Source organism: Rhynchophorus ferrugineus, unplaced genomic scaffold, assembly GCF_030347505.1.
Source record: "Rhynchophorus ferrugineus isolate W39M unplaced genomic scaffold, kcgeb_rfMv2 rfM2, whole genome shotgun sequence".
Lineage (NCBI taxonomy): Eukaryota > Metazoa > Arthropoda > Insecta > Coleoptera > Curculionidae > Rhynchophorus > Rhynchophorus ferrugineus.
The window spans coordinates 89,286,920-89,303,868 of record NW_027472581.1 but is presented as its reverse complement, the minus strand read 5'-3'; the positions used below and the strand labels follow the sequence as shown (position 1 = coordinate 89,303,868).

General features: G+C 32.2%; 2 protein-coding genes across 3 annotated transcripts in view; one reads left to right on the top strand and one right to left on the bottom strand.

Moving 5' to 3' along the window:
• LOC143191614 (aldo-keto reductase family 1 member B1) overlaps nt 1-16,949 on the top strand; it is a 38,774-nt gene that overhangs the window by 14,360 nt on the left and 7,465 nt on the right. For both annotated transcript variants that reach the window (XM_076396865.1, XM_076396866.1), the window contains exon 2: nt 15,384-15,513. In XM_076396865.1, the coding sequence (XP_076252980.1) occupies nt 15,384-15,513 (130 nt within the window). The remainder of the gene's footprint in view (nt 1-15,383; nt 15,514-16,949) is intronic.
• LOC143191620 (uncharacterized) lies at nt 11,009-15,271 on the bottom strand. Its single transcript, XM_076396873.1, has 2 exons — nt 14,588-15,271; nt 11,009-11,375 (listed from the first exon to the last, which is right to left on the bottom strand). The coding sequence occupies exons 1-2, from the start codon at nt 15,202-15,204 to the stop codon at nt 11,039-11,041; spliced, it is 954 nt and encodes a 317-aa protein (XP_076252988.1). The 5' UTR covers nt 15,205-15,271; the 3' UTR covers nt 11,009-11,038.

The following is a 16,949-nucleotide window of genomic DNA, read 5'->3' as shown; positions in this document are numbered from 1 at the left end:
ATACCATCGCGGACTTTTTTGTAGACCTTTTTATGGTGTACAATACTGTAGTACATTAATTTGATCTAACTCGTAGGGTTAGGCAGCGTTTTTGCTAATTGCTAAATAAGCCTAAAAAAATAGGTTAATTTACAACATCACGTTAGAAACCTCTAAAATTAGCAATGTTGCCTTAGTATATTATGCATGTATTATACATATAAACCTTCCTCTTGAATCACTCTATCTATTGAAGAAAACCGCATCAAAATCCGTTGCGTAGTTTTAAAAATTTAAGCGCACATACGGATATAGGGACAGAAAAGGCGACTTTGTTTTATACTATGTAGTGATTTGGTTTATTTAGCAAAGACCTCAGCAGTGATTACTTAATTTAGTTTTCACAGCTCATGGCACTCAATTACAACAGTAAAAAACGAGTTGTCAAATTCATTTGAGATACAAAGCGTGTTTGCCAAGGAGATGTCGTTCCTCCACTGCTTTTCAACATAATATTGAATGCAATTATATGATTATATCCATTAAAATATCAAGAGTAAGCTAGCTATAATCATATATTTAACTGGGGCCATAAAAGCCATAAATAGGTATATAATCATATAATAAATGCATTTTGTCTCTGTTGACTAAATCATATAATGCTGCTATCTCTATAACATTTATGGTCTATAATAAGTTTTAAAAGATTTTTTATAATTCGCTTTATTTTAAATAATTGGTACAATGTATTTTAATTCAAACGATAGCTCTTACTTTTTCCCCTCTTTCGGGCCTTTACAAATTCCTCCATCTCATGTGGTTGATGTATCTTTTGAGGCTATCCACGAATCGACCTACTTTTTTGGTATCTTCATAAGGAGTTAAACGCTGCTCAAAAAGGTCATGATTCATCTATCGGAACAAGTTAAATATAAAAAATATAAAAAAAGTTAATAATAAAAAACTATTGGTAGCAAGTTCTGGAGAATACAGCGGGTTGGGTAGTACTTCCCATTTAAATATCTCTAAGTGTAATTTGGCGGGTTTTGCAACATGTGGTCAAGCAATACCATGCTAAAGAATAACATTGTTCTGACTTTACTCATATTTCGCCCGTTTATCGAGCTGTGCTCAGCTCAAATGGATCAATTATAGTTCATAGCGATCCCCAGTGACGGTTTAACCGAGTAATGCCGTCAAATCCTCATCTTTGAATTTATTTAGCTATCTATCATGTTCCAATTTTAATCAAAACAGAATCACTATTTTTAAAACGTCGATATGTGATCAAAGTGTTTCATGAAAGTTATATTTCCCACAAATGCCATTTACTCGGTACAAATTCAGACATTGAGGCACCGAAAAAAATTTTTTACCCTTCAAACTTAACACAACCTTCACCCAACAAAATTAAACATACTTAAAAGTAAAGCTTCAGCATGAAGTTGGCTAGAAATGTATCCGATGCTATTTAGTACACAAGACACCATCTCAAGTACATTGGAAATCCTTTTAATTTATAGGCCTGATGTATAAAAGTTCAGGTTTTATATGTTTATATCAGCAAAACACAAAAAGTCGAAGTAGAAAACTTAATATGACTAAGATGTTTAAGAACGAAATGTCTAATATGATTTGATTGTTCAAAAATGTTCCTCATAAATGTGAGAAGAAACAATTCATGTCTTGAAATTCTCCATTTGATGCTAACGTTCTAGAGGAGTATTTTTATGGACATTTAAAATTCAAGGACAGATCTTCCACATTTCTTTGTTTCCTTTTCACTGCAATAAACATACATTTTCCAAATATATTTCATGGTACAACAAATTAACCAGCATACAGAGTTGCATTGACATATCCTATTTATAAACTTAATATTCTGTTGATTATTATGCCCTCTTTTTCTCAATTTATCACACAACATTCATGACTCAGACATATGAATAAAACAATTAATACAACTGAAAGCCTTATTTTTCAAAGACCTAGTTAACTGGAGCTGTACAATTAAAATCGAAAACCAGCACTTATCTAGGAAATCGAATTAAAAATTAGTATAGCCGAAGGCTCACCACACTTGAATCGAATAATCAATCCCAGAATCAACAAGATATAATTACATATCTCAATAATTAATTAATATGCCTCTTGGATCAATACTCGAGTAAAAGTTACATTAATCGGAATCTACGTTGGTTTTACGGTTACCAATTGCACATCATGTTTATAAATAAGTGCCACTATTCCAGAAATTGTGATATAAAATAAGTAGGTTAAGCAATAAACTTTAAATATTCTTCGTATCGTAGCTATAATTGTTATTTGTGCTTATTAGTAGAGTTTTTACAAATATTACAGTAGCCTTCAAACTTTTCTCGGTTTTAGTAAACTTTTTCACAGTAACCATACATTTTCCAAATATATTTCATGGTACAACACATTAACCAATTGAATGCATACTTTGGATATTGAGATATCCACTATAAAAGCTTAATATTCTGTTTATTATTATGTTCTCTTTTTCTCATTTCATCATGTCTATATCATGTCTAACAGGTCAATTGAATAGTCCCCGGCCTGACACATAGATGGCGCTACTAGAATTAAATTAATTTATTTTTTAGTTAGCCCTAACTCTCAAAAGATGCGTGTGTAAATTTGACAGCTGTCGGATCATTAGTTTATGAATTATAGCATTTTGAGTGAAGCAACATTTGTTATTGTGAAAATAATGGGTAAAAAGGAATTTCGCGTGTTGATAAAATATTGCTATTTGAAGAAAAAAAATACAGTTGACGTCAAAGCTTAGCTTGATGCCGAGTTTCCGTACACTGCCCCAGGAAAATCAACCATCAAGGATTGGTATGCGAGCACCGAAGACGGTGAACGCAGTGGACGCCCAAAAGAGGTTGTTACCGACGAAAATATTTCAAAAATCCGCAAAATTATTTTGAATGACCGTAAATTGAAATTGAATGAAATAGTAGGCACTCTAAAGATATCAACTGAACGTGTATATCATATTATACACGAATATTTGGGATGAGAAAGCTCTGTGCAAAATGGGTGCCGCGCGAGCTCACTTTTGACCAAAAACAACGACGAGTTGATGATTCGGAGCAGCGTTTGAAAAAGATCAAGCGTAATTAACCCGAGTTTTTGCGTCGATATGTGACAATGGATGAAACATGGCTTCATCATTTCACTCCGAAGACCAATCAACAGTCATCCCAGTGGACTGCACACTATGAACCCGCTCCAAAGCGTGGGAAAACGCAACAGTCGGCTGGCAAGGTTTTATTTTGGGAAGCGCATGGAATAATTTTCATTGAACAAACCAAACTTATTTTTTATTTCAAATATCATCGTCTTTTTGAAGAGCCCGGATTCCACTGTACAAAAATCATTAGATACATAGAAAATTCTTTTTTTTTAACCTGACTAAGAAACCGTTATGGTAAACCAATTTGCGATGACACCTTCAGTCAGGTCGTATAATATTAATTTTTATTTTTCAGAAACTTCTCAGAAAAACACTGAAATAAAATCTTATTTGTTTCTGAATAATTGAAATAATTTTCAAGAAATGAAAGTGTTTGATGCCAGAGCGGTGAAACTATATAACGTATTATGGAACTGCCAGATATTCGCATCAATCGAATACAAGCACCAGTAACCAACAGTAACTAAACACAAGAGTCTGTGTTAGAAATCCAAGAATATAAAATATATTGTGAAAATAGAGTATAATTCAAATTGTTTTGTTAACTGCAACTCGAATAGCCAAAAGTCGCCAAAAACAGCTATAAAGCCCATTAAAGCTTAATCCTCTTGATATGTGTAGTATCTGGGATAAGTCCACTTCGAGATAGTAACATTTACTTTTAAGTAAGTCAATAGATGTATTCTGCACTTAGTGATCATTTTTTTATTAATATTAGATTAAATTTTATCTTAAACATCTTATATTTTATCAACGAAATTATCTTATTTTTTTTATAAAGTAAAAAAAAATTATAATAACCTTGTTAAGTACTTAATCTTGATAAATTGGTAAAAAGTTAGTAAACATTGAATTATTCTGATATGATTTTTCTAACATCATCTCCGAAAAAATGGAACAGACGCGTCTCCAATGGATGATAACATAGTTCTATATAAGAATTTCTTATCAGTAAAGATATCAGGAGGTTATATAATTACTACCTGCCCCATTGGCAAAAATAGCACATAAATATAATTATTTTATACACAAATGGTCATGATACAAATTTCTTAAACGATTTTACAGAATTGCTAACACATACTTCGAATATTCTACAGGATGTACAAAACATCATACTGCAAGAGTAAGTGTACTACTTAAGTACTTAAAATCAGTAATATAGGAAAAGAAAATAGCCAAAATACTTTTCTGATATGCTGTATATGAAGAAGGAAAATTTCGACTATTTTACGAAATTCAATTTTTTTTCAAAATTCAAAAGTTTTTTAAATGGAACGGTTAAAGTAAATTCTGAACCTTTAGATCTGAAATTGCACTAGAAACAAAATTAATAGATTAAGATATGATAATCAGTGTCCAGTTGAAGAAGTGATCCAATTATACAAATAAGAGTTGTTTGATTATGTTTTCCGAATGAAGAGTGAGTGACTTTCCTACAAAATTATGTGGCGAAATCGACCTTTTGGGTAGAAAACCAACAGCCAAAAAAAAGCAATGAATTGACACCATGGAGATATGAAAAATAAAATATAATATTAATACTATCCAGATAGTGCAACCAGTTTAATGAAACTTACCATATAATATAAAAAATCCTACTATTAAGGATTGATATGGTGACTGGATAAAAAATTTAACTTTTCTCAACAATATGGATCTCCTGACCGGCCACACCATACGATGTCGAAAGAATGGTGTTGATTTGGTAGCGATGCAATCATTAATTCATTTTCCCACTTATTCAGAATGCGCTCTGTCTGGTGAGTAAGCTGAGTGCGACAAAACTTTCTATTAATGCTGCTTAACTGTTTCTCCTTCACAAGTAATATAGGCTATGGTCAAGGTGTTGCTCACCATTACTGGTCTCTTTGACGCCAACAGATCATTCAATGTGTTGAATTGACGTCGGCAAATATAGGCAGCAATAGTTTCTTTCGGTATTAGTACCTCGTAATACACTACAGTACACTGATCCCACAATATACACAGCAACATATTTTGGGAAAACTGGAGTGTTCTAGACTAAAAATTCCTTTTCTTCTTTCTTTTCGTATAATCTTCTTTTTTTGCCTGACAAGCAATGAAACCTCGATGTTGAAACTGTTGGAATTAGAATTTTTAACCAATTCATGTGGTTGTTCTCTCACTGATTAATATATATACACATAATAACGCTATAATTTGTATACCAATGAATAAAAACTTACCTAAAGGTGTAGAAAAACTACAAGTATGAATCAACAAGATCTATAGATCGACTAGAGACTGGAGAATACAGCTTAATAGCTCTAAATCTGTTATTATAGCAGGGATGCCCGATTCCTCAAGCAGAATTAGCTAAATACCTCGACATACAACTCGATGGTAAGTTAAATTGGAAACAGCATCATAAACAAAAAGCAGAGCGGATTAGACTCAAAGTCAAACAACTATACTGATAAGTCGGAAGACACTTTTAACTTTACCTAAAATCAAAAAGATTGGTCATTCATAAAGCCAACTTAGGTCTATGGTCTATGGGGTGCAAATATGAGGTTGCGCTAAAAATCAAACCAACTGGTAATCCAACGCACCCAAAATAAAATTCTACAATTAATTACCAATGCTTATCGCTACATAACCGACGAAGAGCTGCACGATGATCTCGAAATCAAATGCATATACGAACTAATCCAAGATTTCGCCTAAAACAGGAAATAAAGTTGCTAAATAGCAGCAACGTGGAAGCAATATATCTTCTACAACTACAACACGTAGGAAATCAGAAGATTGAATCGAACCAAATCACACGAACTTGTTTAGTGTATAAGTAAAATAGCTTTATATACATACTGATGTATTATTTTCGTACTCGTCTTCTTGTATATTAATGGAAGTACAACAGAACTTCTGATTTTACTTCATTGGTTATTGTATATTAATAATATCTAGTAATTATTAAAGAAAACTAACACCTATTTTTAATCCCTACGAATATATTTTTCGTGAAAATCAGGTATTTACTAGACGACTCTCGTATAAACGTACCAAGAAGCAAACATCATCACAAAATATTTATATAATTATCTAAGGTTTTTTAGATAAACTTATTATTTAACATATAGGATGAGTATTTATTTTTAAAATATAATTGTGCAATGTTGTTCTCCATTTACCTTGTTGTTTTTTTATAGTTATGAAATATCTATATTATATAACGTCATTTATTACCAAAATAAATACAGAGTTGCAATGTTTCAATAAAAATAATCTATATTAAATATATATATGCTATTTTTTAAATATATTCTAATTTTGTTACATATACTCAGTGCTCGCAGACAACAACGAACTTAATTTATTTGGAAGTAATGTTCATTGTTTGTGATGTTTTAGCGCCATCCATCGAATGAATGACAATTGCTCTTGTAAGAGAAGCTTAATTATCAGCTTCTTAATTTAAAAAAAAAATTAATTAATATATATGGTCAATTCAAAGTTATTTTGTACATACGCCATCTAAATTTTTAAAACGGGCGCGTTAAAACGTCGCAATGTTGCAGCATCAACCCCGAGTTTTAGTTCAGTTTGGTTTTGACACACAGCAAAATTCTAATCTAAATAAAATAATTGAACAGAAATGTTATCAGTTATACAAACATACAAATATACAATATAATGTATATACAAATATGCATGTATAATAATACATACATACATTATAGTACTTCTGGAAGTTACAATTAATTATATAGCCCCAATAGATTATAGGTTAGAGTTCTAACCACCTATCACTATTGCTTTCAAGAATTTTTTATACGTCTGGCAACCGGACGACTTTGACAGGCTCATTCGTTTACGCGTTCGTACTAATCAGACAGCATTGTGTCTCTTTTTACATAGAATAAAATGAGAAGAACAATAGTGCCCGATTTTAAAATGAATTTACAAATTGTGGCAAAATATATCAATTTTTCTTAATAAATGACTTTGTAAATTGAAAAATTGTGATCATTATGAAGTATGTACTTTGTATATTTTATATTTTACACACTATTACTATTATTCACACTCTTATCGATATCTATAAATATAGATTATTGAAGAAACATGTCTCATAAAGTCACAATTTTATGGTATTACGAAAGACTTCATTCTATTTTCTAACTTAAAATTAGTTTTATAGTTATTACGCAAACAAAAATCCCCAAGATTGACCGTAATTTTCCCCAATGTTAAAGCAGATATAAGAAATTCTTAGAAACTCTTCACGATATCACTGTAATTTTAATAATCTTTGTTGTTTTTAAACAGTTAGTAAGACTAATTCGCGTTAATTAAGAATACAAACCGGACGTATACATCAATTATTAAGCTACTTAGTGTGTATCAAAACAATTTTTAATAAAAAAAAATCGACCAATTTGAGGTCAATGAATTGTTGAATGGGGGCCAAATATTCATTCTATAAACAACATCGTAATTTCGGAAAAAAATAGTAAATTATAATTAAAAATAATGTTTGATATATAAATTTAGTTCTATATGCGACTATATTTTGAAAATATAACGTATAAACGATAAACAAATGAGAAAATTAATTAGACATAATTGTTTATTGATTATAGTGCTTATGGTAATGACAGTTATGTGACAACTTAATAAATTATCTACCTCGGAAATGGCATCAAAATTCCAAGGCAGCGATATATTTTAAAACTGATTTACGTATTATGTATTATTTTGTTTTGCTTGTAAAAATAGACAGTGTTGTTATAAGCTACAATAGTAATAAAATACAGACGACATATACATTTATGTTAGCTAATATTTAACTTAATAATATTGGTAATATTGTGGGTGATATATAATTGCTTTGGTTGCATTTAACGCTTAAATAATCTCGAATATAGCCCACCTCATATAATATATTTTTATTGTTCGATTGAAAAACTATTTAGTATATATTTGAAAACAACATAATTAATAAATTTTTTGGAAATCACACTCAAATTCGAAGGCAATTATATTTTTAAAATCCGTATCAACCACTACTTTGTTTTGGCACTAAGGGAACCATGCCTCACGTGTTATAGGACAAGTATTACAACGTAGTATACATTAAAAACCATCGTGGTCCAGAGGTTCGGCTACTTTCGGAACTATTCGTATATTCGTCGACGCAAGCCGAAATGTTAAAAGTCGATGTTGCCAAATTTACAGCTAGATTATTTGCTTTATGGATGTATTTTATTTTAAAAAAATAATATATTTTACAAGACTTTCTGGCATTAACTTTTGTATTTTGTTTTGAAAAAAATAGAGTAGAATATATATATATATATATATATATATATATATATATATATATATAGCCTTTTTTTCAATGGCCAAATGTATAGCTCTCAATACAATTTTATTTTATATATATATATATATATATATATATATATATATATATATATATATATATATATATATAGTCTTGTCCTTAGATTTGACAACACTGCATGATATTGCATTAAAATTGTATTGAGAGCTATACATTTGGGCATTGAAAAAAAGGCTTGTTATATATTGAAAACAGATATGCAATGAAGAAGAAAGGCTCTATCTCACCACCTGTATTCTTCAAAAGTTGTTTGGTCTTAAAAAATAAACAAAAAATTCTAATTACATCTGATGTGCTTTGTACAATCTTAATTTACAAACTAATTTATTACTACTGTTCTGTTGTACTTGCATTGATACACAAACAAAGCGAGTACGTTTTTAATACATCAGTATGTATTTCGAAAATTAAAACTAAATTAGACTATTTACACCAAAGCTAAGAGTAACACTTATAGCCTATTCAAATTTTTTTTAGTAATGCATCACGGATATTTGTGACGTCGAAACATCGCAATTATTGCCGAATTAATTTTTTATGTAGGGGTATACCCTTGGAAGCCTAATCCACCTAATTAACAACTGTACATCTAATGAACGTATTTTAGTTTCATTCGAGAGCATATTTACTTTTTTCGTTTAGTTCTTGTTTCTGTATATTTTATTTCTTCTTCTACTATCTGTGTACACCATTCTTCATAAATTTAATTACTGAATTTTGTCTAATGCATTTACCATATCTACAAAACAGTTTTTTATTAGATACGTAATCTAATGCTCATGTCTAATTTTGAACAATATTATGAATTATTAATAAATATAATGGCCAACAAAATCTTATCAAATGCTATTGTAACTTTTACATTTTTCCATCAATTTTTGTTGTTTTTACACTTTTTTTGTCTTTTTACTGCCTTGTCAAGAGTGCCACAATAAACCATTTTGAAATATTCAAGCTTCATAAAGATACAAAAATTCAAATAGTTTATCTTACTTGGTCTTATTTTATGCCTTTAAAAATTGAACTCTTTTTAAGCCAATGTCTATTACATCATTTAAACCCTTTAAGATTATATGAAAGGATGTCTTACATCCCTCAAAACTCTGCATGTCCCTAATTCTTTTGGGTATACTTTCCAAACACATAATTTTCTTCAAAATAATTTCATTAAATTATTTTTATATCGATAAAATAGTTTGTGTACTTACTGTTCTTATACATTTCGTATATTTGGTCTCGAATAGAGTCAATATGAAGATGGTCAAGATTCCTCACCCACTTTGTATGTAGACGGGTTTTCTTGGGTAAATCTAACACATTATTCGTCATTTTGTAAGCGATGTTATTCACAGTACTCACAGTAATATTTAGCGCGGCAGCAACCCGCTAAAAACATTTTCAATAAAATTGAAGGGACTTATATTATTTAATACCATCAATCTCGTTCCTTTTCGAAATAACCCCTTAAAGTCGCAATCAATTTGTGACCCTGAATATCTATTGTTTTCGGCATTTTCAAACAAAGTAATATGCTATATTACGCAGTGACTAAAATTATCAAAATAATCAAAGGACTAAAATAATGTTTGCCAGTTTATAACTGTAGTAATTATAACTAATATTTTGAAGAATTTAACGTACATCTGACAACTAGACGGCGACCGGCTGTTAGATGTATGAAAAATTCTTGAAAGCAATAGTGATAAGAGATTTGAAGTCTTACCTATAAATTATTGTAGCTGTATAATTAACTGTAGTTTTTAGAGTTACCGTAATGTTAACATAAATTATATTTCATAATATTTTTGTGCAATTATTTTATTTAGATTGGAATTTTTTTGTAGGTCGAAGCCAAACTGAATTGAGTTAATTCGGCAACATTGCAATATTTCGACGTCACAAATATCCATGATGCATTATTAAAAAAACTTTGAATATACTATATACACTATGCAGTATAAGTCCATGAGGTTCGGTTCGCTTCAATCTTCTGATTTCTTGCGTGTTATTCAGCAGCTGTATTGCTCCCACTTTGCTGTGATTTAATAACCTTATTTTATATTTTAAGACGAAATCTTGGATAACCTTCTTCTTGAAAGTTCTTCGATGGTTACGCAGCGATAAACATTGCTAATAAATTGGAGAATTTTGCTTTGGCAGCGTTAGATTACTAGTGGGTTTGATATTTTAGTGCAACTCCATATTCGTATCCCCAAATATGCTTTATAAACAGAGCGACTGATAAACCAATCCATTTAATCTTAAGTTAAGTTGAGAATACCTTATACCTTCGAAGTAACCAAGCAGTTCTTTGATTTTGAATCTCATGGAAGCAAAATTTAAATAGATTTTAAGAATATTAAGGAAAACAAATAATACAGTACCATAGTATTTACTTTTCATGTCGAATAACGGTATAAAAATTAGGAAACATAAAACAAAAATAAAATATACTGGTTCTAAGATTTCAAGGTGTCAGATTTATCAAACTGCTCTCTAAAAGCTTTTATAATTGTGTTTGCTTCGTCTAATTGTTTTTGGTACTTGGCCACCTCCTTTCTCTTGTTCTCGTAGGCTTCAGAGATATGCTGTAAAGCGATTTCCGTGTCGGCTGATACACGTTTGGCTCGGTTGGCTTCGGTCAGTTCTTCGATCATGTCCTTCTTTAAATTGAGCTTATCGTTCTCCAGATCGGATATGTTCTGCTTCAACTTATCCACTTCGTCCTCTAAGCGGTATTTTTCTTTCTTTAGTTCCCTGATGTCTTTCGCTGCATCTTCGACATTGATTTTTTGCCTAAAACAATAAATAGCATAATAGTGCGTAGTAAGTAGCAAAAAAATTTAAATTTGCTCAATTATCTTCAACTTCTTTTAATTTAATGACTCGTTTGACATAACAAATGGGCTGAAAAGCCCCGGGCCTAACACAGAGATGACGCTATTTTTATTACATTCACCACTTTTTCAGTTAGTACTGGCCTTCAAAAAACCTTCATGCTAAGAGTGACACTACTTTTGTTATTTTCAAATCAATGGATCAAAAACAATTGCGTGTTTTAATTTTGCACTGCTTCTTGATGGGAAAAAACAATAAAACTTTGGTTTTCTGATTTCAAATGTAGTCGATAATGCAGAAAGCAGTGGACGTCCAAATGAGGTGGTAACACCAGAAGACATCCAAATATCCACAAGATGGTTTTGAAGCATCGAAAAGAGAAGTTGCGTGAGTTAGGTAACATCGTAAAGATAGCAAAAACGTGTTGGTTTCATATTGCATGAGCATTTAACTATGAGAAAGCTCTTTAAAGTGGGTGCCGCGTTTCCTCAATGTTGGCCAAATATAAGAACGTATAGATCATTCTGATCAGTGTTTAAACGTAACAACCCGTAATTTTGCATCGATATGTAACAGTAGATGAAACATGGATCCATCGCTCCACTCCGGAATCAAAACGCTCGTCATCTGAGTGGACGCCAACTGGAAAGCGCAACAATTAGCTGTAGAGGTTATAGCCCCGGTATTTTCGGATGTGCGTGATGAAATATTCATCGATTGTCTTGAGAAGGGTAACAGTGTCACAAATCAATCAATACTACGGCAAAAATTCATGAATTCGGCTTCAAATTGCTGCCATATCCACCGTATTCGCCAGATTTGGCTCCCAGCGACTACTGGCTGTTCGCTGAATGCTCACCGGTAAGAAATTTCGCCATAATGAAGGGGTTTATTAAGATCTGCCGAAAATACATATTTTTTTTATTTTAAAAATTTTTGCTTCACAATTATATTCATTTTCTAAAAAATAATTGAGCGATTTTTAATAATTTACTCAGATTTGTTACGTAATAAACCAATATGTAATTTAAAATGCTATATTTCGTTATCTATTATATAATTTATTATGAGATATTAAAACGAACAAACTATTATTCATTGAACTATAAACAATCAAATAATTCAATGCTGCACGGTGCAATAATTACAACAAAGCACTATTCAACAAACAGGAACAATTAAACTTTAGTAGGTTCATAACAGTTAAGATTTTAAGTGAACAATGCATAGAATAATAGGGTAATAAAAATATATCGAGGCCATACTTGCACCCGTTGTTATTTTAATTGAATTTACTATTAATATTCTTATCTAAAGTGCTATTTTACTATATTAGCCTCTTATATACATAACATTTTGACACTTATCATTTGAAGATGTTTTAATCACTACATAGTATAAAACAAAGTCGCCTTTTCTGTCCCTATATCCCTATGTGCGCTTAAATCTTTAAAACTACGCAACGGATTTTGATGCGGTTTTTTTCAATAGATAGAGTGATTCAAGAGGAAGGTTTATATGTATAATACATGCATAATATACTAAGGCAACATTGCTAATTTTAGAGGTTTCTAACGTGATGTCGTAAATTAACCTATTTTTTAGGCTTATTTAGCAATTAGCAAAAACGCTGCTTAACCCTACGAGTTAGATCAAATTAATGTACTATAGTATTGTACACCATAAAAAGGTCTACAAAAAAGTCCGCGATGGTATATGTTTATCTTTTAGGGATAACCCACATTAACCATTTTTATTGTTTACTTTTTACGTGAGAAAATGGCTTATTTACGAAGCTATTTTAAGCAATACGGCATTAATCCTTATCGAATTAAGTACCTTAAATACAGTGTGCAATTAATATAGATCAATATGGTTCCTTACACCATGTAAATTAAACAAATATTTTCGGAGATATTACAAATTTAAAATTTGCGTTTAAAAATGTGTAATGTAATAAAAATTGTATGAATTTAGATATTCCAAAGATAGCAGGAAATCTTCATAGTAAGTATAGGGGAAGAGGAATTGTTTTACTCCAAATTTAATGCGTGCAGGCCAAGGGCAGTAATGAATGAACCAAAAATACTGGATCGATTTTAATCATGTTTTCATTGAGTGACATAGGCATATATATTTTATGCCCGTGCAAAGTCGGAGCGGGCTGCTATGTTTTTATATACAACGTTCATATTTTTTCTGTAGTGTATTTAATTTAGTATCAGCATTGCACCCGTGCGAAGCCGGGGCGGGTCGCTAGTTGTCTTATAATAGGATAATATGAGAGAATAATATACCGAATATTTATTACTAGCGTTGGGGACTATCGGCTGACTATCGAATATTTAGTAACTGACTACTTTCGAACCGACTTCAAAATAGGAGCAGGTTCTATGTTCTTCTGTATATATTTTTTAGTGTATGTTCGCCGATTTCTTCGTCAATTATGAACCGATTTTCAAAATTATTTTTTTATTCGAAAGAGTGCACTTCCGAGGTGGTCTCCTTGGTACCAAGTCAGGATCTGATGGGGGAAGGTGGGAAATCGAGGGAGACCCTCCAATACCAAAGGCTTGGACAAAGTTTTCATACATCGAAAATTTTTTTATCTTTTATCGAAAATAATCAAATATCTGTGTATAATGTTGTTGTTAAGCTGATGTGACGGAAAATCGGAAGTCGTTCAGTGCAGAAACCATTATTTGCTTTTTAAACCTTAACCATTTCATATGAGAAGTCGTAGAAATATTGTAGGCAACTGCTTCTATGATGTAACTGTTAGAGCGTTGAGATCACATGGGGAGATCGCGGGTTCGAATCCCGGGGGGACAAGAACTTTTTGTTGTTGTTCTAATTTGGTTAGAACACTTCTCAAATCTCTTAGACTAGGTGGTCGACCCCGGAGTCTGAAGGGTTCCTAATTTTTAATTATTGTTTCTTTATGTGACACATACACAAAATTAAATTACGAACAAAACAAGTCTAATTTGTTGCTCGTACAATTTCAACAATTTTTTCGTACGTTTCAATCAAATTGTTTGAGTAATATTCTTGATGTTAACCATCTTTCAGTAACTTTCATCTTTCATCTTTCATCAAAGATAATTCACGACTCTATATATGGTGCTTGTAAAAAGATAGAAATAGATATAAAAATAAATTTGCCACACCTTTGTATTTCGTCCGCAAGTTGTTCCGTTTCAAACTTCATCTTGGTGTTCTCCACTTCTAAGTCGGTGATTAACTGCTTTAAATCAGATATCTTATCTTTCAGCATCATTTTTTCATCATCGTCTCGCAATCTTCGGATAGTCTCCAGAGCCTCATCGGATCTTTGTTGTTCTTCCTCCAGACGCTTCGTTAAAGTATCGCACAACTTCTGAACAGTACTTTCTTTGGGCAAGGTCACCTCGAACGCCTCCGAGCGATTATTTATTCTCGACAGGACGATATCCAGTTCGTCGATGGACTGCAACAGTTCCTGCTTCTCGGTTTGATGTTTCTCGAGGTCCTCTTTCGTGATACTGGCCGGTAAACTCTTCAGTTCCTTTATTTTCTTCTTGAGCGTGTCGTTCAAGGCGATCAAGTTACCTTTTTCGGACATCAGATGTTCGAGGACCTTGGGATCGACCGAGTTCTGCTTGAGCTCGTCCAGATGCTTGGACAGACGACGCACGTTCTCTTGGAGTCTTTGGTTCTCGTTGTAAAGGAACGATTGGTTCTCTAGTAACTGTTTGTTAACGTTGCCGGTGGACCGGTTTGATTCCATTTCGATTTCGGTGGCCATTGCGAGTGTAAATCACTGTAAATTTCCCTTGATGAATGATGAAAATATATCTTGATTGATGATGACAGTCACAGTATTTTTTGACATTTCTACGGGAATGTTTGACTGTTGACTTTCTCATAAACGTTTAATTATATGTTTTGTAAGTAAAAGTAATATATATAAATGTTCCGTTTCAGGCTCCATTGGGTGAATGCGAAAATGCCGTGTACCATGCCATAAAATGCGGTTACAGACTCATTGACTGTGCCTGGTTGTATGGCAACGAGAAAGAAGTAGGAGCAGGCGTCAGAAAAGCTATTAATGAAGGTAATATGAACATTATCATTCTTATAATCACTTTGCTTGTGTCGAGTTATTTTGGGCGACATTTTTACATATTTCCGGTAAGTTATCAGCCTCATACAATAGTCAGACATAGAAGGCGATTTCCCATATAAAAAATTATGATTAAATTATGCCCTTCAGAGCCACAGTTAATGCCACAAACATAAATATTTTAGCGGGAAATTTAAAAAATATATTTTAATTAAAAAAATTACTTATAAAAGTGTAGGCATTATAATAACAATATAACTACTATTTAACATTTGAATAATCAATAAAAGTTAGAAAAAAAAACACTATTCAATATGACAACTGATATATATTGATAATATAATTTTAAATGGTAATATGCTGAAACATTTATGTTATACTAGAAAATTGAACACATTAAATGTTATATGTAAATAATACCCCCTGCAGTAAATATAATTTTAAGACACAATATTTTTAATTTTATACTAAAACACGCTTTAAAATATCTTTATTGTCACTGTAAGAACACTTTACATTCTGATAGCAAAGATCTAGGGGCCGATAAAAAGGCAAAACGGCAACAAGGCTGGCGAAAATTGTAGCGGGCATTCCACCTTTACACACAGAAGCACAGGTGCAGACCACTTTGAGCAAATGATATGGTTACCCCATGGGCACCAAAGCAATTGATCCAAAATCCGTACCGTAGCTATGGGACATTGCCTGGACACACATGAAACTGGCAGAACAATATGGGTGGACGCTAGTGCTGGCTTGGATGGAGTATGGGTAGTCATGTTGGAAAGATCCAAGAATGGACAGGAAATAGCATTAAGCTAAATGGAAGCCTTAACGCAGACGTAGCGGAATTGACGATAGCGGTGAACATTATTAACAATAATAAAATAATTGGCAAACACATTATCAGAAATTAGAGCAAAATATATATAGTGATCCGAACGCAAAAGAAGAATATTTACATAGACATCAGGACGACATTGAAAGAACTGAGTGAAATTTATATTAACATAAATATATAAAGGACAAGGGACCTGTCCACACCAGAAATGATAAGGATAGATTGTCAAAGAAGGCAACAAGAAAGGCGATAGTAAACATGGATAACCAGGGATGGATAAGTAAAGGACATATCAAATGCGAGAAAAAAAGCGAAACAATCGACAGGTGGCAGCTGGTCTGGAACAACTCAAGCGATGGCAGAACTCGCCATGACTTCTGCGAGAGGGTGGGATGCGAGATATTGAGCTTAAGCAGAAAGGCGGTGCAACTAACAACAAAACACGGAAATATGGCTGTATACATCAGCAAATTTAGATTAAGGGAGAGTGAAGGTCTATACGAATGTGGTAATGGTGTGAAGGACACCAAGCATATAATGGTTGAATGCACCCTGGACGAAAGAACAAGGGCCAGAAAGCTGTACG

Bases quoted from the DNA above. Each gene is read 5' to 3' on its own strand.
- LOC143191620 (XM_076396873.1), bottom strand. From the start codon at position 15,204: ATGGCCACCGAAATCGAAATGGAATCAAACCGGTCCACCGGCAACGTT. The intron at 11,376-14,587 runs GTGTGGCAAATT...TTATTGTTTTAG, and splicing joins CTTGCGGACGAAATACAAAG to GCAAAAAATCAATGTCGAAG.